General features: G+C 35.1%; 4 protein-coding genes and 1 non-coding gene across 7 annotated transcripts; 3 read left to right on the forward strand and 2 right to left on the reverse strand.

Annotated features, from left to right (window-relative positions):
• Positions 1-1,502: 1,502 nt before the first annotated feature.
• LOC102616660 (2,3-bisphosphoglycerate-dependent phosphoglycerate mutase 1) lies at positions 1,503-5,301 on the reverse strand. 3 transcript variants are annotated; one of them, XM_006472572.4, is made up of 9 exons: positions 5,053-5,301; positions 4,042-4,313; positions 3,556-3,779; positions 3,119-3,237; positions 2,873-3,029; positions 2,607-2,708; positions 2,373-2,492; positions 1,977-2,037; positions 1,503-1,876 (listed from the first exon to the last, which is right to left on the reverse strand). In XM_006472572.4, exons 2-8 carry the CDS (start codon positions 4,310-4,312, stop codon positions 1,993-1,995), a joined length of 1,038 nt encoding a protein of 345 aa, XP_006472635.2. In that variant the 5' UTR covers position 4,313; positions 5,053-5,301; the 3' UTR covers positions 1,503-1,876; positions 1,977-1,992. The 3 variants fall into 3 exon arrangements, with proteins under 3 accessions (XP_006472635.2, XP_006472637.2, XP_006472636.2); XM_006472574.4 differs by having other exon boundaries at positions 5,049-5,301; XM_006472573.4 differs by lacking the exon at positions 5,053-5,301 and adding an exon at positions 4,939-5,004.
• Positions 5,302-8,164: 2,863 nt separating this feature from the next.
• LOC102617362 (pollen-specific protein C13) lies at positions 8,165-9,917 on the reverse strand. The gene is made up of 2 exons (XM_006472575.4): positions 9,639-9,917; positions 8,165-8,685 (listed from the first exon to the last, which is right to left on the reverse strand). Exons 1-2 carry the CDS (start codon positions 9,790-9,792, stop codon positions 8,360-8,362), a joined length of 480 nt encoding a protein of 159 aa, XP_006472638.2. The 5' UTR covers positions 9,793-9,917; the 3' UTR covers positions 8,165-8,359.
• Positions 9,918-12,454: 2,537 nt separating this feature from the next.
• LOC102618122 (probable glucan 1,3-beta-glucosidase A) lies at positions 12,455-15,328 on the forward strand. Its single transcript, XM_006472578.4, has 8 exons — positions 12,455-12,771; positions 12,891-13,010; positions 13,098-13,295; positions 13,428-13,586; positions 13,691-13,860; positions 14,250-14,405; positions 14,511-14,863; positions 14,958-15,328. Exons 1-8 carry the CDS (start codon positions 12,514-12,516, stop codon positions 15,137-15,139), a joined length of 1,596 nt encoding a protein of 531 aa, XP_006472641.2. The 5' UTR covers positions 12,455-12,513; the 3' UTR covers positions 15,140-15,328.
• A 4,844-nt stretch (positions 15,329-20,172) lies between these two features.
• LOC102618405 (FCS-Like Zinc finger 6-like) lies at positions 20,173-21,154 on the forward strand. The gene is made up of 2 exons (XM_006472579.4): positions 20,173-20,653; positions 20,787-21,154. Exons 1-2 carry the CDS (start codon positions 20,316-20,318, stop codon positions 20,995-20,997), a joined length of 549 nt encoding a protein of 182 aa, XP_006472642.2. The 5' UTR covers positions 20,173-20,315; the 3' UTR covers positions 20,998-21,154.
• A 5,046-nt stretch (positions 21,155-26,200) lies between these two features.
• TRNAM-CAU (transfer RNA methionine (anticodon CAU)) lies at positions 26,201-26,272 on the forward strand. Its single transcript has one exon. It is a non-coding gene; the product is annotated as a tRNA-Met (tRNA).
• Positions 26,273-26,344: the final 72 nt, after the last annotated feature.

Consider the following 26,344-nt stretch of genomic DNA (forward strand, 5'->3'; position numbering starts at 1 on the left):
ATCGAGTCGATTGTCCTTGACTTCACGCTCCATCGATGCATACGATGCATTCAACATAGAAAAACCTCACTCTTTACTTCAAGTGTCAACACACCAAATTGGTGGGACTGTACCACCCTCCGATTCTATTTTGATCTTATAATGACCTACCCATATATCTTAAAATGACCTCCCCTCAAGCCTTTCCTCAACAACTCTAATTTGCAATCCTTCCCCAATCAAACCCACTGGGAACATGCTTTCAAAACTAACAATGCTGAGAATTTGTCAACAGAAACCCCATTATCAAGCATTAAACAAAACATAACCAGAGCTTATTTTGGGTCGAGCCCATAAGAAAAAACAGAGAGAAACTAACCATAAATAAACAAAAACAAAACCAGAAAGTGCGACAAAGACAGAGAGAAAAACTAACCTTAGATGGCAAGCTCGATTGCGGCTGACGGATGGCGATGGCAGGCTCTGTGAGACCCAACGGTTGGCTATGTAAGACGCGATGGCGATGAGGATTGTGAAATTTGAATAAGAAATAGGAGATTTGTGAGTTATGTTTTACTCGATGGTGATGGTTTGGTTGTTAGCTTAATCTCAGTTCGGTTTTGATTTTCATTAATCCCACCTAAATCGAACCGTCTAATTCAGGTTATTAGACAACCAAATGAATTATCAAACCGAATCCGATAAAACTGAATAGAACAGGTTCGATTCGATTCAGTTCTTTAATTTTCTGCCCACCCCTACTTTAACTTAGGTGAAAGAAAGTGCAGAAATTTTTTTTTTTTTTATAAGAGATGAGAAAATCAATTAAACGACACCTTTTTGTACCTCAAAAATCGAAATTGCACGTCTTAGAATTCGCTCTTGCTGCCGTACTGCATTCATGTGTCGCGCTGCAATCGCTGCTGGTGCTTAGTTCGACACATATTGGGGTCGCGGCTCGCGTGGCTGCCTATTGCCTGCTGCAGTGATTTTCTAACTCGCATGCAGTGTGTTTGGCTCGCGACGATTGGTGGCGCCGATGGCTGTAAGGCATAGCAGTCAGTTGTTGACAGTTGGCGGCTCGTGGCTAATGTGGTGACAATGGTGTCTGCAATGCTTATGCTTTTATTTTACTTGATTTGTTTAGGGTTAGGGAGAAGGGAAAGTAGTAAACGATATTAGATTTTAATTTCCTTTAAATTTTTTTTAATTTAAATTTTTATTTTATATAATCAAGGCTCGGGCTTGTTACATTAAGCCCATAATCAGGCCCACTATGTATGGGCTTTGAATTTTTTAACCCACATATCCTTAAATCTGTTGTATTGGCTAGGCTTAAAGCCCGTGGACCAGGCCGAACTGGGCTTGGACCGACCCGGACTTTTTTGCCAACTTGCACTAAGCAAACAACTTTCAGGGTCGCATATATTTCCATGTTTGGTTCTTTTCTGTTAAATTAGACAGTTATTTAAAAATAGTCTATTAGTTGTTACAACATTTAGTGGAGAACGTGATAACAATACTAATCGGAAGGAAAAGCTTCTGTTTCCTGTCAATTCTTATTTCTTCAAAGTATTTGCATAACTCCATTACAGACATACAAGAAAATACAGCACCCAAAATTCTCTTAGTTCAGTCCCTCTTATACATATCTTTCTTTCAATCTGAAACATACATCTATCTCTTAGCTCATGCCAGAGAGATGTTGGATTGATCAACTACTGAAAAAGTACAAAAGGCAATAGCCACTACCCAGCCTTCTGACCCACTATCAAGAACTACATCAATACATTTCCTGAAACTAGCTTTTGCACATGTGCGTTTCATTCCCTTGCAATCTAGTAATGAAACCAGCAGGACAGCAGAAGTGAAGCAATGGGAATCGGGAGGTAAGCCCCTGAAAAAACAATGTCATGCGTGAGCATATCTGATGGCTTATAAGCAGAAGAAAAAACCAGGCTGAAGCAGATGACAGTTGCTAGAAATTGGAAAATTACCTAAGCTTCAAAGATGTTAATGCAACATCTCGTCTAACTTCTGTCTATATTGAGCTAAACGCTGCAATTCAAGCAACACATTGTCAAAGACTCACACTGAGGATTATAATTCTAGAGAATAAACTTAACAAGAAAACAGCAGCAGTAGTTTGCGCTAATACTACTTTAATCATTTTCTAAAAGAGAAACATACTCTAAGAATCTATTCACTTTCTTTAATCCAACACATCAATAGTGTTCCCTAAGCTCCTTTCTATCCTCATTCTGTTAATAACTTTAAGCATTAGCGAACAACACAAAGATTTTGTCCTCGTTTTTCAGCTTTTGAAGTAGTTGGATACCATTAAGATTTAATAGCTTGATGTAATCATGCTCATGAGTTTATGGATTGCATACCCGTGTATAAGCATAGACTCCAGCCTCCGCTGGTCCCGCTGGACTTCCCCTTCTAATGAACTTTCCCTCTTTGAATATGTAAAGCATGGGTATTCCAGTTGATAGTTCTAAACTGATCACCTGTTTAAAAATTGAAAATAATATATAAATAAATAAAAAAGGAACGATGCTTTTATACAAAGAGCATGCCACCAAAAAAAAAAGCTGTTGCAATGTCAAGACAAAAGGTCTCACCTCTTGGGAAGTTAATTTGTCAAGATACATAATGATGGACCTCAGTGAATTCCCATGGGCAGCAATCATTACATTCTTTCCTGATTGAAGTTGCGGTTCAATCTGTGAAGTTACATTTCAGCAGTCAGATGCTAAGGGATGATATATGGTCTCTTTAACCTTAAAAAATAAGTCCCTTTATGGATTTATACGGTATGAGAATCATCATAAATTAACTCCTAAAAAGATCAGAAAGAAACTAGATCTATGAAAGTAGTCGTACATACCTGATCTTTAAAATAAGCAACGGCTCTTTGAGCACACATTTCCAAGCTCTCACCATTTGGTGGAGGAATGTCATAACTCCGACGCCACACGTGGACTTGTTCCTTTCCATATCTATCAGCCGTTTCCTGCTTATTTAGACCCTGTAATTCCCCATACCTAAAGAGAGCAGAGTTCAGAGCTTCTGAGTGAAAAAGGGTGATAAAAGGGAAGAAGAAAGATCAGAAAAGCAAAGGAAAGTTGATTACATTCTTTCATTCAATTGCCAAGCTGTTACAACGGGAATGGACTGCTTCATGGTGTCTTCGCTGAAGATCTGACTCCAGGTCCTTGCCTGTTCACTTTCATTATGCATAATGATAGGCACCTGTGACGGATCGCTAATAGGTTAGCAGTTAAAGAAGGCACTGAATAGTGGAAACAGTTCTCCTTGGAAACAAATCGAAAAGAAACTCTAAGGCAGTAAAAGCCACAGTGTTGTTGACATCTAAACATGCAAATCTGTTTTAGTTGCAAATGAGTTTCAGGCTTTCTTGAGGAATTAAAATTGCACCAAAAAAGAATAATAATAAGGGATTAAATTGAAACTGTTCAGCCAGTTTCATCCACAATTATTTAAAGATATTCAACACTGTAATTCACAATTTTCATCTGCTAACAGCTAGTTCTACGATTTCCAAATTACCTTCCTGCGTCGGTGCTGTGTCATGGCGAGCATAGCAGTCATCTGCGCGCGAATTAGTGCTGATGTATATATCATGTCGACAGGTATGTTGCTTATTCTCTTTCCAGCTTCAATTGCCTCTTCTACACCCTTCTTGGTTAATGGCACATCAACACAACCTGTAAACAGGTTCTTTTCATTCCAGAGAGACTCACCATGTCGAACCAGTATCAAAGCTGCTTCATCTGAAGGAGAAGGAAATAACAATTAGAATATTTCAAAAAAATGAACTCTGGGCCGAATATGATGAGGAGATTCCAAATATATTAAAGGATTTTGAGAAAACGGGATCATTTCCTAATTGAACAAGAAGAAAACTTTCTACACACGCACTCTTAAGGGAAAGACTTTACTGAGTCTAGTTGAAGTTTGACCATCTGACACATTTGCAATCATCAACTCTACACTAACTATATATCAATCTTGACAAGAATGAAAATTATTTACTTGATTTCTTTTTGGAGTCACTGGTGTCGTGATTTGAGGGAGATGAAGCAGATTCAATAACTGAAGTTTGAGAAGCTGTGGCCTGAATTATGCCAAAATTCTTCTTCCCAAATCTAAAATTCCTGTTTCTTGACAATTCAATATTAAGCTTGAAACTTTTTGGAATCAATTGCACCCTAATATTTCCAAGTTCATGGTGAGTGCCAGAGTTATTAAGAAGTCGATTGGATTGGAGAGTCCCCATAGCTTGGTGAAATACCTGTGCAGACATTCTGAAAACCAAATATACAGACAGATTACAATTTACATTGCAGCAAATAATAAAGTAAATTTCAAGCAGTAAAATGGAAAAACATTATAGAGCAATCAGTGTTAACTCAAGCAGCATATGAGCATCAGAAATATCTTTTTCATGGTCTAACAAAAGAAAAGAAGGTGAATTAAGAAAAGGAAAAGGTAAAATTAAATAAATGCCGAGCAAACAAGGTCACAATCACATTATAAACGGTATCTTTGCATCTACATTCAACAACGTTTGCATTAAGCACAAAAAGCTCCTATAAAATTTAAACATGCATGTGGTATGCTACAAATTCCAAAACATGATTACCATTTAAAAACATCATGCTTTAACAAATAAACAGATTTCCCCGCCACCCAAAAAAAGAAAAAAAAATGCAAAAAACCGGTTATAAACAGAGAATCAAAGATATACAGATCCAAATTGAAGACAACCATCAGAAGCTCAAAGTCCAGAAATGCCCCATATGTTTTATTCAATTAACGAAATTCAAAGATGCAATAATTAAAGAGCAAGTACTCATAAATATGAAAAAAATCAATCAATATCATAAGACACAAGATATAAACAAATCAAATACATGGAACAAAACATACATGATCAAAGAAGAGAAAAACGCAACAACCCAGAAACAAGAAATTGATTAAAAGCAAAATGCAATAAGAAAGTAAATTAATTTGGAGAAAATGGAGAGGCGAGATTGCACCTACTTATATAGACGGGAACCGAGCGAAGAAACCGAGGCAGGAAATAGCAAATGAGACTAATAATGAAGAAAGTTGACGGAGAAGAAGATGGAGGTGATTATATAGAAGTTGGAATTTTACATGTCCATTTTCAACTGGCAAAAATATTAAGTACTAAAGTGCAACAAACACAAGGCAAGAGGGAAAGCGAAAGTGAAACCTTCGTTCCTCCTGTATCGAAGCAATCGTTGGTAGTTGGGCCATTTTTTAATTATTATTAATTTTTTTAATTTTTTTTTTTTGTATTTCAGATGTTGCGCTTTTTATTATTTGGCAAGCAACAGTATCTTGACAAAGTTTATATTTTCTCCAAGTTGACAACACGTTTTTAAAAGCCCAACAAGTATGAATATTTATTATTTGACGGCTCTCTTTCTCTGACTGGCTTTTATTTTTGTGTAATTTAAAATTTTCTTTTTAAAATAATTTCACGTGGGTTTAATTAGATTAATTTTCTGCATTTTAACTGTATTATTTTGACATGAATATGATACAACTCAATTACTCAAATGTGTAGAACACACAACCATGTCCATGTGTGTCGAAATGAAAACAATTCACACGAAATCCATTTCTTTTTTATCAAAAAAAAGTAAGTGATTTAGTGATAATTAAAGAATGTGTCTTACAAATCACGCATATTTGACAAATTTGCTGTCGATTCAATATAGGAACACCAGTGGCCGTGGCCTAGAACAAATTTTCTAAACAACCTTTCAAAAAATAGTGGGACCAAATTTGGGTAACTTGGCCACTCTAAATTAAAGAAAAACACCCGAAGAAGCGGCCTTACAAAATCATCAATAAACACAAACTACTTAACTCCCATCTTATATTAAGACTGGACATTTATAATTCATTATAATATATAATAAAAATAATTTATAAATTTAGTTATATTTGATCTATCACTTGTATGACAAAAAATCTATAACATATTTATTATTTTTATTAAAATATATTAATTATACACTATTAACTTTTTATTTTTTAATTATTAATTATTATTTTTAAATTACAATACCTCAACACCGAATACGCCGGGAATCACCTACTTCGCACCTTCTATTTAACACGTGATTAGGTCAGCGCAGAGGGCTTTAGCACCAAAAAATGGACTCCCACCTAATCTTCTAATCTTTCTTCTTTCCTTGAAATTGAGAAGATTTTACTGGGCATTTTATTTTATTTTTTGTATTGTTGTGTTGGATTGGTGACAGGTGGGCAAAAAAGCTACAACAGGATTAATTAATTAATTTATTGTGCTATTGTCCAAAAGAATATGCTCTCAAAATGTGCTGCTGCTTATGTTACCAACTCATTTGTCTTCTCTGACTAGATATCATATCATTTTCTTTGGCAATATAAAATTTAACAGGAAATTAATGGGAGGTGATGACTTTGTAGTTCCGGCTTGGCAGGCGACAGCCATGTCCTTGTTCTGGAATTTCTTGCAGATCTAACTTTGGATCAATGCTATAGGCTATAATAATTAAAATGGAAATCATTTGTCAACTCTGCCAATCAAACTAACGTTTTCTGCCTCATTCTAGACTCATAAAACAGAGATACAAAATTTCATATGGTAAACTGATGTGACATATATATTAAACACCTATATAAATCATCTCATGACAGTAAAATAATGTGATAAGCAACTGTAGAACAAGACGATTGGTAACTAAATAACATCAGTTGGCATTTAAACTTAGAGATCTAAGGTTACAGCGTTCTTTATGCCAACAATAATCCGCAAAAATCTATGCTAAGCTTTCACCGCGAGCCATGCATACTCGCCGGGGACCAGAAGGCCCAGAATTGAGTTTCCTCTGTCAAGCTAATCCAGGTAAAATGGAGGCCTGACAGAAATCAACTGGAATGGAATTGTCGCGAGGCCATTGGATCACTTGGATTTCACCTCAATCTAGCGCATGTGAACCATCGAGGCATCCAGTCATCCACAAACAACGGGGAGTAATAATAATATTTTTAACTCCCTTAATTTATTTAACCAACTCCCCACTTTTCAATTTATTTTATTTTTTTAATCTCAGTAAACAATTATTGTTTTCTATTTTATTTTATTCTCTCTTTCCCTACTCTCTTTCTAGTAGAACCATCACTACCAATACCTATCTTCATCGTCACCATTACCTCCACCAACCATTACCTCCACCAACATACGATGAATTTCAATATTAAATTTTTGTTAAATTTTATGACTAAGTGGTAGGTTTTATTATTATTGATGATATTGGTTTTGATTTTAATGTGGTTAAATAAGATTCTATTTAACTTTAATTGGAGATTTGATTGGAAGTTAATATAAGATTTAAATTGTAAATCAATTGGACAGAAAAAAATGAGAAGATGTGAGAGATGATCTATTGAGAGCATGACATACTATTTTTCAATAAGGGTAATTTTAGAATGAATAATGTTAATCGAAAAATAGATATTAGTAAGATAAAATGAGGAAGGTAAAAATCACGACTGAACAATAGGCCACGTAACCCACGTTAGAACCACTTTCGGCCTAGTTACACGCGGCATGGCCACGAGCCGAAGAAGAAAATTTGTGCAACAATGTGATAGGGACTTGGGGTAGAACGACATGTCGTCTCTCTTAATTGTACCGAACAACCGAAGAAAAGAACAAGGAACTGTTTCACAAAATGCCTATGCACTTTTGGCGTGTGATCTTAACTGGTGAAGGCATCCTTATAAATGAGCCACAATCAGGCATGCCAGGCTGCCACTACTAAATTCCGGGAATAACATTTGTCAAACAGAAGAATACATTCTATTCAGCATTCAGACCCGATTCTCTACAATATCTTTTACTTGATATAGCGTTCTCATTTTTAACGTTAGTTGTTAGCTGAACCTAGCAAACCCTGGAAATCTGTAAATAGCTTAAACTAAATCACACTGCGGCCCTCAATTCCAGAGTTTTCAGCTAATGTTTTAGAACTCATAAAATTACAAGAGGAAAAGTAGCGGACTAGCTGAAGTCCATAGCTTCAAAGGCTGGAACAGATTTATTGCAAAAATAAATCAGGCATTACTAGCGATAAAACACATCTCAAAGCTAGAAGCACCAGCATATAAATAAATTAATAGCGTACGCGTCCTTTAACAACAAATTAAGAATTCTCTAAACATAGAAACAACACAGCCATCCGGGCACTACTAATAGAAGAGACAGTATAAGGCAACACAAAGCTTAAACAAATGGAAAGCGATAGAAAAAACCATGCCACACCATTCTCTACACATCCTCCTCCTGATATAGCCTGAGAACCTCAGCACAGCCAGACATGGGCTCTGCCTTCATGAAGCCCATTGAATTGGCATATCGGGTTTCAGAAGAAATGCCGTTGTAACTGGTCAAGATCACACGGGAACGCTCACGCCCTGGGGCAACTGTTTTGCAGTCATTCTGGGGGCTACTAATGAGGACAGCATCGCAAAGTTGATCCTGATGGTCTTCTGAAACGAGGATCTTATATGTTCCAGTTGAGTCTGTTTTCCCTTCCCTGCTATATACTACTTGCATTGACTTCCTGTCTTTGCATTCAACCTTAACCTTGGCACCTGGACACAACAAAAGATGATTAACAAAAGAATACAATTATTTCAATAGGCAGCCGCACCTCAACGGAGCAACATGTTATATAAAAACAAAATAAACCCCCCATATAGACAATAGCTAAGAGGAATTCAACAAAACACACTACCTCAATACAACACACCGACACTGTCATTACTTCCATTCTTTCTATTTTGAAACCATAACTGCTAACGTGTTTGGATAAAGCGGTCAAAAAAGAACCACTGTTCCTCCTTCCCAAACTGAGTCCTCAATGTGTTACATCAGGATACATTTTATATTTTCGAAAATATGAGACAAGAAAATGAAAATGTTTCTGGTTGGGGTTTTTAAAACTTGCAATTATAGACTTTTATCAGTGCTTTCAATGAAATTATACCAGGATTGCACTCAAAACTCCAAGACACTTTCCTAATATTTAAACTAACTAAAAATCAATAACCAAATGCTCCCAAATATTTCAAGGAATTAATCGGACCGTGACTGGAAGTTAGTATTCAAATTACATTGCTGTGATATCAATTAGTAGTAGTTCTAGAAAAGATCTAAAGTGCGAAGTTGCTCAAATCATCATGAGTGATACTGCCAGGCGGCGCTGTCTGTGATCCACAACTGCATCCCCATCCCCATCCATGAGATGTTACAGAAATAAGCCATGTGTTAATTCTAATTTGGGGATTAACTGCTCAAGTAATTATTTCTATCGGAATGTTTTTATCATATCACACAAACTCAAAGACGAGCAAACACCTAGTAGGTCACCATATTTAGATCTCATTGAGTCAATAAAAAATGAGCATGGTTTATAAAATTAATTAAAAGTCGCCGTCACTTAACGTGAAGGCGTCAAAACTTATATGCCGTCATGCAGATCTAGCAATGAAATGTACGGATCTGAAAGAGAAACAGTTAGGAGAAGTGAATGTTAGTGAGTTACCGGCGATGTAGGTGGTAGCGGGGGTCTCAAAGCCGGCTTGGCAGGTGTCGCAGTACACGCGTCCTTCAACCGAGAACGGTTTAGTGTTGGGCCGGACCGCGCTCACCAGAGCCGGCAGCACGCAGAGAGCGATCAACAACAATGTTCTAGCCATTGTCTTATGGGAGATGAAGGAAGCTGAACAAGATTGAATATTGAGAGCAAATGAGTGAATTCTAGACAGAAGCGGACCACGCACTGAGGGAGTGATATAAGGCAGTTCCAATTAGCAAAATGTGAGAAAAATAAAAAGACACAAAAAGATTGAGAGTAATTGAAGGCTTGAAGCGCGTGGAGTAATATTCTTGTGTTTCTGTTAGTAGTCGGATGCTCATGGGCCTTTCCACGTGTCAGTTTATGGAGTAAAGTGGACTCGGTGGCTATAATTTGAGGGTGAGGTGGCATGATATAAATGGATGGTGGTATCAGATTTTAGGGAACGGAGTGTAGTGGATGTGACACGGCGTGATAAGGGGCAGCTGGCGCTGTCGGTGCTCACATGGGGGATGGGGGCCAGGTGCTAGCGAGAGGGCAGCGTGTGAGGATTTCGGTGCTAAAGCGGGGCAAGTGGAGTGAGGATCAGCTGTATTCCAGCCTATGCGAGTGTAAATTCATTGCCAGTTGCGGTGGATGCGCGTAATTAGGTTGACTAAACGATTACCTTCGCATGTGGGCACCTAATGAATGTTCGTTCGTTCGTAAGTGACGTAAAGCAAAAGCAATTCTAGAATCATATGATCATTTTGATGATAGCAATGTACATAAATAAACCCACAGTATAAAATAAATTATATCTTTCTCACACCTTGGAATTAATAAGTTATAGTTGATGAGAAAAAAATTATAATTAGAAAATAAAAATATTATAGATTGTAATAAATATTACTTTTAAATAATAATTTTAAGAAAAGTAGTAAAGATATTATAAATTTTTTATCCTATTCTAAATCATAAAAATTAATATTCATCAAATATTTTAGTGTTGACCCAAATTCAAAGTCAAATGAGACTCTAATGGCCAATATCTTGTTGAACAAAGTTAAAGTAGCTTCTAAAATTGTTATTATTACATCTATCAAAGATTTTAATTAATTTCATTGCGCAGGGTATGAATACGAAAAGCATAAGGAGGCCAGCCACGAAACAAATTCCGGTTACGCTACTACGGACAAGAGCCCAGAAAAACCAAAGAAATAGCAGTGAGCCCACAAGCCAGATTGAAGAAGAATAGCGATGGGCCTTAAGTAGGTGGATGCGTAAGGTTATTAGAGTTGGACAAACCATTAAGATTTGGGGTACACGTTGTGCTGGACTTCGGCTTGATGTCGCCCACCAACAGTAACCTAGCAACTTCAACTTTCTTAAGGGTGTGTCCGACTGATTATTTTTTAGATTACATTATTATCCGTACGCAAAATTATACGGATAAGTAAAGGTAGATAATCTATGCATAATTACAAAATCTCTGATATAAGTATTGGTTCTCTTTTTTCTGGTGTGGGGGAGTGCGGTAAGTGGGGAATCGGATTCAATTTGAGCAACAGTTTAGTGATTGTGGACGAACGAGAAAATGCTTTTTACTGTAAAGAACTGACGGCAATTGCAGCCAGTTTGAAGGTGGGTTGGAAAGTAGAGGGAATCAAATATCGTCACCCACACAGAAACGTCACAGGGAGGAGGCAACACCTCATTGGAAGCACTACTTACTGGTCTCCATATGAGATGAGAATAAGCAGATAACGATCACCAAATTGCATTTACATATCTACGTGTGAATTGATGACTTCCCAAACCTGTTTAGCCTCCAAGCTAGTTGAGAAAAATATTGTCAAGGTCCATCTATGAAATAATCACCAGTTCACACCTACCTGAGGGGGGGCATCGAATCAGTAATTGCCAAGTGGCCTCCAATGTAGCTAGGCATAATAAATTAATAATGGACTTAATCGATGGCCAACTTACATTACAAGCCGAGCAATGAGACAGGCTATTAGCGGACGCTTCAATAACAATTGATCCAATGAAATATATGATGCGTCCAGCCAAAAGATTTTGCTTCACTTTAAAATGATTCTTGGAAATAAGAAGTATCGATCAAATTCATCAATCTGGTGTGTTCCACAATAAAACAAGTGGGTTTCTACTTAGCATTAAGTTGATGTCTCCACTAACGCCATGATTAATTTAATCCCCCAATTTTGGTTTTTCCCTTTCAGTTCAGCCATGCCAATTTGCTAATAAAGCCAAAATAATGCTGCAAATACCGAGCTATACATATAGTCTGGTCAACTTCTTAACAGGTTAATAAAATAATAAGCATTCCATTGAATGAGTTCTACAATCTAGAAGTTAGGCATTTAAGCTTATGACCAATTGCACGGCCTCTAATTATTCATTGATCGCGGCTTGCTATAGAGCTTACGGCTTTTTGAGGTCCTATTTTTTTACTCAACAACACACTTTTATCCTTAACAATATGCAATAATTGAAATTCAGGTCATCAAGAGTGCCAAAGTAAGAGTTTATATCGTTATCTGACCTTCATCAGGGGTACATGCTGTAGTTTGTTAAATGTTCACGTTTTCTTGAGAGCAAATTCAGTGCAGATATAGTTATTGCCAATGTTATTTTGACTGCCAAATGGATTCGCGGAATAATCAAAGTAAGCTGCAACACGTGTAATCACTATTTCTTTTACGGATATTAAATGAAATGAAAAAACAAACAGTTGAGATTCTAAGAAAGAACTTTCAACTCCTCTTATTTGCCAGAGTTTCTGGATGTTGACTCCGGCAATTTCAACCCCCATTGTGTTTTGTGTGTTTTGTGTATATATATGCACGTGCAGTCCTTGCAAGTGGCCTGCGTGGGAGAGCTAAATACAAACAAGAACCACTATCAAATGGCTATTATGTTCTCAACAAAGCAGCTTTTCAGCATATGCATAATCTTATCTTTTATGTTATCATTTTCTTACGGGAGATCACTGAACCCCGCATTTCGAATTAAAGCAGTTAATCTTGGAGGTTGGCTTGTAACCGAAGGCTGGATAAAGCCTTCTCTCTTCGATGGCATCCCCAACAAAGACTTTTTGGTCTGTGTAATTAACTCTCGATTAATCGAGCTCTACCACATTGTCTTTCGTTCTGTTTCATAATAGTATTCATCAAACATTATTAACCTTCGTGTTGGTTTTTCATATGTGTCTATCAGGATGGAACACAACTTCAGTTTAAATCGGTTACTGTCGGCAAATATCTTTGTGCAGAGAACGGTGGAGGCACGATTGTTGTTGCAAACCGGACATCTGCATCAGGCTGGGAAACATTTAAAGTTACATATTTACTTATACATCTGACAAGTGTACAGATTATCAAGTTCAGTGATATAATGATGTTGTTTCTTTATTTTCTGGTATAGTTGTGGAGAATCAATGAGACAAATTTCCATTTTAGAGTCTTTAACAAACAATTCATTGGACTTGACACCAATGGGAATGGAATTGACATAGTAGCTGAATCAAACACACCCGGTAGCTCAGAGACTTTTGAGATTGTGAGGAACTCTAACGATCTGAGTCGTGTTCGAATCAAAGCACCTAATGGGTTCTTCTTACAGGTGACTTTAAAGCTGCTTGGTGTTTGCCATATGTTAAATTATATACAAGTGGAAAAGCATGCAACAAAGAATAGACAAGGCATCATTTATTTTGTCAATGGTGTTGACAAATCTTATGACCTTAAATTATAGGCAAAAACAGAGGAGTTGGTGACAGCCGATTATGAAGGGGCTACTAGCTGGGGAGATGATGATCCATCAGTATTTGAAATGACCATTGCTGGGAGGATGCAGGGAGAGTTTCAAGTAACTAATGGCTACGGGCCGCAGAAAGCTCCACAAGTCATGAGAGTAAGGACATATTATATAGTACTAACAAGCTCATAAATTTAAGTTCATGGAAACAACTACTTCAGGTCATTCTAACATGCATTGATGATATACTTGCTTATCAGAAGCATTGGAGCACATATATAGTTGAAGATGATTTCAAGTTCATAGCTGGAAATGGACTAAATGCTGTGAGAATACCTGTTGGCTGGTGGATGGCAAGCGATCCAGCGCCTCCAGCACCTTATGTTGGAGGGTCCCTGCGAGCTCTAGACAATGCCTTCACTTGGGCACGGTATGCATTTTTTCCCTTCCCGTCAGACATCACCATTTCTGTTTCTACTTCACAAGACCTCACTATCATGGGTGGTCCTGTCCATAATACACCAAAGTATGGGGTGCCTAAGCCTATGATGTTATGGTCACAGCATCAATGCCCCTAGATGTCACTTTTTTTCATTTAAAACTGCACATGATTTGTTACATGGTCCATACACTGTACATATGGTCCATACACTGATGAACAACTGCTACCAGACTAAGAGTTTAATTGAATTGAGTAGCTTCACCATCAAACCTGTTGTGAGTGAATAGGGTAATTATGAGATTTTATCATTCTACAGTCAGTCTATATTCCTTGAAGATGAAAATTTATCCTTTATCTTACTGTATTCTATCTCACAGGAAGTATGGACTGAGGATCATAATTGATCTACATGCTGCCCCTGGCTCACAAAATGGTTTTGAACATAGCTCTTCTAGAGATGGTTCTCAGGAATGGGGCTTAACAGACGATAACATACAACAGACGGTTGCCGTTATAGACTTCCTAACTGCCAGGTCAAATAAATATACTGCATTTCAAATCTCCTGAAATCTTTGTGCTGATTTTAAGTTTATGCTACTAATGAAGTCCTTTCAAATTTTGACTTCATGCAACTTTAGGTATGCAAGGAGTCCAAGCCTTTATGCAGTTGAGCTTATTAATGAACCTCTCTCACCAGGAGCATCTCTAGAGAGTGTAAACAAGTATTACAAAGCTGGTTATGATGCTGTACGAAAACATTCATCCACAGCCTATGTGGTGATGTCTAACAGGCTAGGACCAATGGATCCCAGAGAGCTTTTCCCCTTAGCAAGTGGCTTAAGAGGATCTGTGATTGATGTTCATTATTACAATCTCTTTTCTGATATATTCAATAGCATGACTGTGCAACAAAACATAGATTTCGTCTACACAAATAGAAGTGCACAGTTGAATCAAATCACCACATCAAATGGCCCTCTCACTTTTGTTGGTGTGTGAATGTACCCGTAACTTTTTACCTGTCATTTTGACTCAATCGATGCCTCAGAATTGCTAGTTTACTCTATTCAGTTATATTGTTTCAGGTGAATGGGTGGCAGAGTGGCAAGTTTCAGGAGCATCAAAGGAGGATCTCCGGAGATTTGCCAAAGCGCAACTAGAGGTGTATGGTAGAGCAACTTTTGGCTGGGCTTATTGGACACTAAAGAATGTGAACAATCACTGGAGTCTTGAGTGGATGATCAAGAATGGCTACATCAAGCTTTAAATTGTAACATTATCAGTTCAATGACCTGGAAATGCAAATAAAATTCCATATTATGCCTTCCAAGTCTACAATATTGCATGTAATGTTGGTAAGTCTTTCAGGATTAATCAAAACTCATTGGAAACGGCAAGAATCTCTTTCTTTTCTAATGAAAAAGCTTGAAAGAATCAATGGATGCAAAGCGCTTGAGTGCCTGGTGTCCATTGGAAGTTAACTTGATGGAGGAGCTTTTAGATGCTACCAATCCAACGATGTGGGCGCCAAACTTTTTTACCCAATAAATGCGACTCAAAACGAAACAATCTCAAGTGGAATCCATCGTAGATTGAAGTGACACTCGAACCTTTATGCACCCATCACAAGCTTTTTGTCCACGCCTGTTTCAGTGAGAAACATTCATTATGATAACATCCCACATAAAAATCGACTTGCCGTCGCTGTAATATAAAACGTAATACAACTTGTGTGTATATATATAACGTAACATTTATGCCATTAACATTGGTGATCGATCTATAGTTCTATTTTATATATATACAACCGGACATGTTGCATCAGGGGCTATTTTTCTGGGATATTATTGAAGATGTGTTGCTTGTTACTAGTCGCTGTTGCAGATGCAACTTAAAATCTCATCTACTATTTGTCAACTTGTGGGTGCAAGCTTAGCTCCTAAGCAACAACTTTTGGTTAACAAATTCTTTAGCAAATGATTGGAGACTACTTTAAAGAGAAGAAACAATTTATCTTCAAATGTGCGGACACTGGACAGCTCAACACGGACGTGTATTTAAAGTAGTCTGGGATTGGACCATTCATCAAATGGGTCCAACTCAGGAGACCTCTCGAGGATCAAGTTCAAATGTTCAATATTTGCCATTTGTGAGAATTATTATCTTTGACATTGAATTGAATGGAGCAATGGGGCAAAATGATCATTAGAAAATTTAATTAAAAAAGAAACCACCAGTTGGGCACATGAAGCCAGTCATGATCAGTAGAGCTGCAAAAGCAAAATGAAAAAAAAAAAAAGGCGAAAATGAATATGGGAGAACTTTTTATATGGTGTCAAAATATTCGTTAACCAATTATGTTAACATTGTCTTAAAAAGGATCCTTATGATTGAACAATAAATTGAAAATGGTTCTTCTTCGTAGCAGTTATAAAATTCGGATTCGACATTATTTATGCTAAATAGCAGTTTATGTACAGCATTAAAATCCGAATTTTTGTCAAAGAAATCCTGATATAGGATTAATTTATAATTTATACCCATGAAATTTAATTCATTCATTCTGCATATAAGCTTTTTCAGACATAGGAAAGACATAAATGTGAGTGATGATGAAATTTGATGCCTGATAAGTACAACGGCAAACTTATTTTAACAGGATGACAAAGCTTGCAGGACTCGTAAATGGCATTGTGTTCCAAAAAAAGAAATGGCTCTTTCGATCTTCTTTGGATCGCTTTCTTAGGTCATCCTCCATTTAATTAGAAGTAGGCAACCTTTTATTTATTTATTTATTTATTTATACTATGGTTTTAATTTTATCAGGCTACACTCCAAAATACATGTCCAATACAAACGAGATTTACCTCACAATTAAACGTAATTATTTTTTGAAAATATATGTATAATAAGTCTCCCAGAAAAGCGACTGGTACCTACTGATTCCATTCGTTAAAAGAGAAGAGTCTTTGCCAAATCAGGGGCGGGCATCTGGCAAAAGTGGGCATATTTTAAGAAGAAAATTGACAAACTTAGGTTAAAAGTTGGAATATATTGAGCTTAGGTTTTGTAGCATATCTAATTGGAAAGTGAGCACAGATACCAATTGTGCTTTAATTTAGAAGACAAGCCATGCAATCAAAATCTTATGGAATCTCATAGATGTTACAGATGCTAGTTCCTATAATTTGCTCAGATTTAGGGCTGGAATAACTCCGCATCTATAGTAAAATAATCTCTTCTTTATGATAAAGTTATACACGTATAACTCCGCATTTATAGCAAAATAATCTCTTCTTTATCATAAAGTGTGTGTGTGTATATATATAATGTGATTTTATTCTTCTTTTATAATTGTTCATATTCAGATTAACCATTGAATGCTTTTTCTTTTTTCTTTTTTTAAAATAAATAAATATTACTTTGTAACATCAGATTTGATATTTGTTATATCGTGATACATATAAATGAAGGCTTACTCAAACCTTCGCCTTTCCACTTCATTCCTCTAAGAGTCCATTTGTAATTGCTTTTGAGAGACTAAAAAATAATTTTGAAAAGTTAAAAGATAATTTTAGTGTTTAGTAAATTTTTTTAGAAATCACTTTGGCAAAACACCCAATCTTATGGCAGCTTTGGAAAGTAAGAAATGAGTAGTTTTTCAAGATTTTATTTTGAGAATCACTTTTATAGTTAATGCAATTTCATATACATCCTCATTTATATTATAAAAATCTAAATTTATCCTTATTAATTAATAAATAAAATTATTAATTTTAAAGAGATTATTATTATTATTATTACTACTACTACTGGTTATATTAAGATAACAAAACAAAAAATAAAATCAATAATATAAATATTTATTTTAGTCATTGATTTTATTATATGCACACAATAAAAAATATTGTATATACATGTTTATAAGTGTTTAAATAAATTTTGTTTAACATTACATCCAATTAAAGTCGTTTATATTCCTACAATAGTTTAATAATAAGATTTACCAAACACATACGAGTGCTTTTAAAACTCACAGCACTTTTAAAAATAAATTTTACCAAATATTTAATTAATTTTTTTTTACAATTAATTATTTTTACAGCATAACTAGTAACAATTATTTTAAAAGTTACAGTACTACCCAATTCACCCTAAATCTTGTTAGTTGTTTCTATCGTTTACTATAAATTTCCAATCAAGTGTTTATATGCTGAACGTTTCTTAATTTAATCAGTTCTAAATGGTCATGATATGATAGTATATAAAGATATTTTAACATCATAATATGATAAAGACTTTTATTTATTTATTTATTGAAAGAAGAAAATTGGTACGCAGTTGATTTCATTAAGATTCTAACAAATAATTGTTTAAACCGTAACCCCCGGCCAAGAACATTAAAGAGAATACTATGGCTGTGACCATATTAATAATACCACAATATGGACTATGGCTGTTTTCTACAGAATGGCTCTGTAACTGCTAATAAATTAAGGGGATTAATTACTTGATTAAATGGTTGGATTGCGAGGGAATAAGCAGGCAACTGCACGTGCAGTGAGATTGGCACTGATTCTACTAACAACTTGAAATATTGTGAGGGTTTAATTTCCATGCATAGCAGCAAGTGGGCAGACCAGGGGGATGATCCCACTTCCCTAAATAATTGATGCTCTCACTGCACACAACCGCTGGAAAGAAGACTCATCACACAGCCGGATCCGGATCCGGATTTGTTGGCCCCAAATGAACTGCCTATGAAAATTACATAACCATTCATATCATAGGCGTGGGCGATTCTATTTTCAACCTATATTTAGAGTTGATTTTTTAGGTTTTGTTTCGGTTGATTAACCCGAAAATTTAATTTTGTTCAAAACCTAAAAGTTTAATTTTTCTCTATCTTAAAAACCGAATCCTACCAAGGACTAACTTTGATTATTTTGGATTCACGTATTTTCAAAAACTTAGAATTTACTCTTTCTTTTTTTTTTCTTGTAGATTAAAGTAGTGCAATAGAAGTTTACAATTAAAGAATAAATAGATGTGATCTAAATATGTTTTACATAAATCTAGATCTTATGCGTGTCGTCACACATGTTATGATGCATGATAGAACGCATGTTGATAGTTTATTGACAGGATTGTGAGATCTACAAAATAATTCGACTGATAAAATCTTGATATACATCCTATCGTGCACCAATTAGATTTCATCTTGCATAGGTTCCTCTTCAATAATGCATATGCAATTTCAAGAAAATACAAATAACTGCAGTAGACTTAATAGAACCATGCTAAGAAATTCACTGCTACATTATTTAAAGTGCATTTGGGATTGAGGTGCTGTAACTTAAAAATTACAGCTGTTGTGAAAAAAAAATTATAATTATAAAATAAAAATTAGTAATATATAGTAAATATAAACTTAAAATAATAATTTTGATAAGATTATTAACGATATAATAAATTTTTCATTATACAAGTGAAAAATCATATCAACATATCTTTCAAGTTACAATAATTAGTATTCACCAAACACTTTAATACTGTAACTTAAAAAATATAACTGTTCAATCTCAATCTCAAACGCACCGTTAATCTTGAGGGTCGGAACCTATCCCTCATCCTCAGTCCGAATGCACACCAAACTAGCACTCGTGCGGGTGGGTCAAATCAGCTTTTTCGCAAAAAGCACTTATTACCGGGAAGTGCTTACCTAGGATTTCATTTCATTAGAACCTAGGCAAACACTCACCTTACATATTGACTACGAAGATTGTAAGAATCTTATTTAATTAGCAAGTTTTTTTGACAAAATGGTGAGGGTAGGCTTTCTCATACAAAAACAAAACAACATCAATTCGTCCTTTGATGGTAACGTTTTAAAATTTTTCTTTCTACTTTTTTATTTATTTGGTGATGTAATTAATTGGTGACGTTGGTTGTAACAATTTTTTAGTAGCTTCCAAAGTTCAAACTCAACTCAACACAACACACAAAATTTGACTGCTGTCATCATGAAATGGATAGATAATGAAGAAGAAGGGCATCCAAAGCCTTCTTCTGTAAACAGAATAATAGTACCGTCTACGATCTACTGTCCACGTCAAAAAGGAGAAGGAAAATTAATTTAAATAAATTAGTCATTAAAAGACAAAGAAAGCTGACATGGATTTCCTCCTATAATGCAATTGCAAGCAGAACTTGGATCACTTGAAAGTTAAATAATAAATAAATAAAAATAAACGGCCCAGATTCGCTGTGTACAGTTACAGTTGCGGTTCCCATCCTAGCTGTCTCTTGTTTCTTTCTTTTCTTTTATATTCCCAATCTCCACTTGCTCTTCACTTCTCCTTCTTCCTTGGCCTTGGCCTTGCCTTTGCCCTCTCTCTCTCTCCCTCTCTCTCTGTGAAAATCTTTCTTGAATTCCATTAAATATGTTGCTGGGCAAGAGGCCACGTCCACCCATGAAGAGAACAACAAGCTTGAGTGAAATCTCCTTTGATCTGGATGGTGGTGGTGATGATTCATCATCAGCAGCAGCCTCGCATCAGCAAAAAAATCCCACCGCCGCACTGACCAAGCACCCAGGCTCCGGTGGAGGTGGGGTTGATGATGTGGATCAACGGTTCTTGTCGACGGTTTCATCACCTAGAAATAATAATAATAATAATAATAGACATTCAGCTGATTTTCTTGAGACCCCTCACTTCTTGAGAACTTGTGGCCTCTGTAAGCGTAGACTGGTGCCTGGCCGTGACATATACATGTACAGGTAGGTTAGGGTATATGCATGCTAAAGCTTTTATCTATCTATCTATCTATATATATATATATATATCAAGATTAACTAGTTAATTGCTAATTGATGATTTGCTCAGATTGTTTTTGTTGATGTGTTTTTGTAGGGGTGATAGTGCGTTTTGTAGCTTGGAATGCAGGCAGCAACAAATGAATCAAGATGAGAGGAAACAGAAGTGTACTTCGCATGGCCATGCGTCGGCTTCGGCTTCACCTTCAGCAGCAAAGAAAGAAGCTGCTGCTGCTGCATCATCCACTGCTGCCAGATCCCAAGTCTCTTCCAAAGGTGAAAGAGATACTGTGGCTGCAGCTGTGTAGGTCAAATATTATATCAACTTGGTAGCCAATATTAATGTTATGCAAAAATTAATGGGACAAGTTTTGGTGGTGGTGGCGTTATTATTATGACATCTTATATGTGAATCTGAGAAGCCAGCACATATTATATGAATTAGTTTGTGTTCCCTCTTCCCTTCGATCATCTGTTTCTACTTTCTAGTACCTAAGAAGAATTAAGAATTACAGATTCACAAGGGTTTAGTACTTGGTTGATTGATTTTGTCATCAATTATTAATTTATCTAATTAATTAATTCTCTTTAAAAAGTGTGCGTCTACATATATATATATATATATATATATATATATATATAAAGAGAGAAAAATGATTTAGTCTGAAATTTTAAAGTGTGTAAAAATTTTAAAATTGCATGGTTTTAAAAGTTTAAAACTCTAAGTCTTTAAAACTGTGTAATTTTAAAAATTTTTTGAACTTTTCCCGCACTTTAAAATTCACCAAAAAATTAATATATATATATATATATTAAAATTAAGAATAAATTAAAAAATAAAAATACATAAATTTCAATACATCATACAAGGACTCTATATATAAAAAATAAGAATCGCTGGTTCATTCAAGTGGAAGAAATTAATGGGCCAATGGTTTATGGTTTTGGTTGGATTTGGAGTGTGATGGTACTGATTTTGAAGATATTCCCGTGGTTTTCTCTAGTGCCGCTGTGCCACCACCTGCCTTTTTGTTACTCAACCTCATCCACATGAATTGCTCTTGTAAAGAAGAATAATTCATTTTCCCCAAATGGGTGCCAAGTTATTTCTCCCTATAACTATTAGTATAACATGTTCATGAAGTCCAATATCTGCTTCAATATTTCGTTCCCCATGGCCGAGCCAACTGTTCAAGTAATCAGTAGCACCATTTACACAAATACATTATATTAATCTTTATATTTGCATAAAAGAAGATTCAAGAGCTTGAATTGTAAGTATGGTCTGGTCTTTTTAGGAAAATATTATAACAAATTTGATCTACTCTTGGTCAATGAACACGTACGTATGCTGTATCCTGATTGTACCATTACATAGCTTGGTTAAGCAGGTGGTTAAAATAAAAAGAGTAAGTTAAGGAATAATCTAAATCTTATCAAATATCAATAAATGAATAAAGGCTGTGTGGATAAACACTGAAAAGTAAAAATTTGTCATTGATTTAGTGCTATTCACATAATTTATCATTGATTTAGTATATAATATTGAGATAAAAAAGTATTATTTATATTACATTCTTTTAGAGTATTTTCAAATAGTTTTTTTTTTCACCATCCACGCGTACTGAATGAATATAGAGACTAAAAATGAATCCCAAATTAATAATGACTCAAATGAATCCATAAATTAATAATGAAAATTGAGAAATAACTGTAAATTTGGGATGTTGCAGTTAACATTTGGTTATGAAAGGAATTTGGAGACTCACATGGGGCCCAGTCAGGCTTGCAAAGAGTAGGTCCCATTTTGCACAATACAAGGAAAAATAAAAGAAAAATAATTGGAAAAAAGATTTCAATTGGCATTTTAACTTACTAGCGATTCTAGCGGTGGTGCATATTTGTGGGAGTGGGACCACAATAAAATGAATAAGATGTCCCCACAACTTTTTCCGGTGGGCCCCATGAATTGCCTCCACATGATTTCTCTCTTTCGATTTTTAACTCTCCCTCTTTCCTCCTCTTATTTGTTTTAATTGTCACAATTAATTAATCAATTGAGAAAGTGATGGACCGGTGATAATAATTCATAACCAACACGAAACATCACCAATTATTTCATCTTTTAAATTATTATTTATTTACTTTTACTTGATAAAAAAAAAGGGTTTGGTGAAATCTTGATTATTTTCGTCTGGGTTTATGATTTCAACATGTATTTTTATGAAATTCAAACTGACCAAAAAAAAAGAGAAATTTATAAAAATAACTATAAAATTTTTGTTATTTTTACAATTAATCCTTTCAATTTTTTTCTATCAACATTAGTCAAACACACACTTTTCTCCCCAAATTATCATTCTTTACAAACCAAAAGCAACTTTCTTTCTCCCCTTTCGTCAAATCAAAAATAGCTTTCCACTCTTAAATCATCAACCAACGACGACGGTAAAATGCAACTATAAAAGTGAAATCCGATCATAATTTATCCAGATCCAACATTAATCGGCATCACATAGTGGTATGAGTTATTTTCTGAACTTGTTCGAGAGTTTCAGTGAATCTGACGACAAGCAGTCTGTCGCACCAATCTTCGGTTTGGGAAATTGCTCAACACATGAAGGGCAATCAATAACTATTTAGATTCATTTAAAGGAGCAGACAACCACCACAAAACAACACCACCACCATTATTCTCAAACTACAACCACTATTATTCTAAAATTTCATTTTAAATTAATGAAATATAAATAAAATGGCTAACCTAGTTTTGTTGAAGACTGTAGATGGTAGATCGGACGCTGATGAGGGATGGAGCCGCCGCCGACGAGGGTTGCAGCAACCCGCCGACAAGGGTTGATGTTTCTTCGGTTTGGGAGAGATGAGTGAAAGAGAGATTGTTGGGGGAGAGATGAGAGAGGGGTATTTTGGTATCAAAGGTTTTTTTATGGCTAATGTTGATAGAAATTTGTTTGGGGGGTTAAGATGGAAAAAGGAAAAAGGTTTATGGTTATAGGTGTAAATTTCCAAAAAAAAAAAAAAAAAAAAATTAGTTATCAAGACTAGTGCATGTTTACCAATTCCAAGTCGCTCACTTTATATACCGAGCGACTGATTGCAGCAAGAAAATATCTCTTCGCACTTTACCATTTTGGTAATAACTTCATGATTTTATTGTGAAGTTAAGAGACGTACCATTTGAAATTTGTCACTCATTTTAATGTTTTTCAATTACCGAAGTATTTTTTCAACAAAAATAAAATGTTTATGCTCTGCTTATTGTTGGATCAATTCAACACAACTTCATTTTCGGTGTACAATAAAAAGCATGAAGGGACGAAGGCAACACGAATTATCCCTTTCAAGAGCATTCTAAACGAGCCACATTTTTATTATTTTGACTTTTTGAGACATTAAAACAAAGATATTTATTCATATTTATTATCTTGTTTCTCCTTATAAAAGTAACGAGTAATGACGATATGTTTATAAATAGTCAATGACCATCGTGTGTTAGTCTGTTAGAAAAATAATATATTATTTACATTTCAATTTTTTTTTCAAATATAGTTTAAAATTAGTAGTGTCCAACAACATTAAATTATTTCTTTTCTTGTTATAATAAATCAGAATTCCCTCAAAATTATTTGTAGCCAATTTTAGTTGTATAGTTTTAATGTATCGTAGTTGTTCAAGAGTTTTTTATTGTCAAAGTTAGAAGTAGGGCAAAGCTGCATTTTTTTTTTCTAATCCTTGTTTCCCTCAAAATTCAAAGTTGGGTGCCAATAAAAAAAAAAAAAAGTTGTTTAAAGACCACTCAGATCTAATTCCCAAGGACATCATTGTTTAAGAACTTACTTTCTATATATGATTTATTAGTTGATATTTCCATATTTACCATGAACCGAAATTCAAATCTTGATAATCTTCCATTTTCTAATAAGAAATTGGTTTAATATTGCTTTCATTAGAGGTTCTGGGCGGGAATTTTCACCAAATTGCACCTTCCATTGTGCTCAGAACGAGGAAACTATTATCGTAATTATTCACACACACAAAAAAAAAAAAAAAACCCCACTTTTAGAAGATACTTCTATTGTAAGTTACTTCCAATTCTTGCTTGAACAGAAACAATTTTCTAATTACATCATTAATTTAGACAGACACCCACTTGCCCAAGTGGGCATATGTGTCTGCATCAAAACCCTAATTAGCTCTCATCAACCCACACTTAATTATTGTGTTTATTTTGCCATCAATTAATTTAAAAAGAATATCAGTCAAGTCATTTTGATGGGGTCAGCCACCAGTGGCGAGCCTGATTTGCCACCTCAATGGCTGGTGTCATTTTGCATTAAAAATATTAATAATAATTGCTATATATAATGCTTAAGATTGTGTTAATCGTTTGTAGAATTTTGTTACTATTTGGGGAAGGGTCAATCTGATTCTGTACTGTTAATTCAAGATGTGACGATTTCTAAGAGAATTTTAGTATTAATCTATCTAAAGATCATTGATAATTATTGGCACGATTGACGATCCTCTTTTGTATCGACTACTCAGCATCCTCCGGAATCTAATTGTTATGTAAATAACCAAAAGATTAACAACAAATTCTGGTTGATATTGGCAGGACGCTAATTTTTAATTATAAATAAAGACATGCAAGATTCTTATACGCTCATTACAAAATAAACAAGTAAAACGATCACTGAAGCATCCATTTGTTATTTCATCAAATTATCGGTGTCAACACCCCAATGTTTATTGTGAATGTTGAAAGGGGAAAAGAAGGGGTAATAAAAACCTCATAAATTTATGAGAAGTTAACATTTTTACAGAAAAGATGATCATTGAGCAACAAATTGGAAGCACAGTCGTTGTCGAATTGTCAATTTTGAGGCTGTGTTTTTTTCATTTGCATTGTTGTTTTCTGGGGTTCCGACTTGTTTGGAGGATATGCCCCATAAAGCTTTTGATGACTTTTCCCGATTTTGAAGAGGTTTTCTTTGGTCGATTCCCCACTTCACTACTTGCAAAGGAGGGTTATAAGAGTAAGTAATCGAAAAAAAAAAAGCATAAATTCCCTCTAAATTTGATTGGTTACTGTAGACGAAGAACATGCAGCAGGCAATTGTGATATGTAATACTAGTGATTTTTCAAATTTAATTAAATATTGTTGTTCACCATCGTTGGAAAATTATATTTTGATTGTCATTTTTTATTCTTTAAAAAAAAAGAATTACATTTATTATCATTTTGGAAAAAGAACTAACAAGAAGCATTCTAAGTATTATTTTTCTATTTTATTTTGAAGAGCATTCCAAGTATAGATTATTTAATTTCAAAAAGATATAAATTAAAAAAATAGACGACGCTATCACCTTTTAAGTATTTGAAAATGCCCTAGCTAACTAACCGATATTTTAGTTTAAAATGATGGATGGAATAGAGAACTCTTTCAATTTTATACTACTTATAAAGACATAGGAGCAGGCTTGTCAACAATCAGAGTGGCGCAGCGGAAGCGTGGTGGGCCCATAACCCACAGGTCCCAGGATCGAAACCTGGCTCTGATAAGAGTGGCTTCCAAAACGTATGTGTACATATTTTTTAACCGCATCGTTCGTGCTAGTAATAATGGGGTCCCG

The sequence above is a fragment of the Citrus sinensis genome, chromosome 5 (assembly GCF_022201045.2).
Source record: "Citrus sinensis cultivar Valencia sweet orange chromosome 5, DVS_A1.0, whole genome shotgun sequence".
Taxonomy (NCBI): Eukaryota; Viridiplantae; Streptophyta; class Magnoliopsida; order Sapindales; family Rutaceae; genus Citrus; species Citrus sinensis.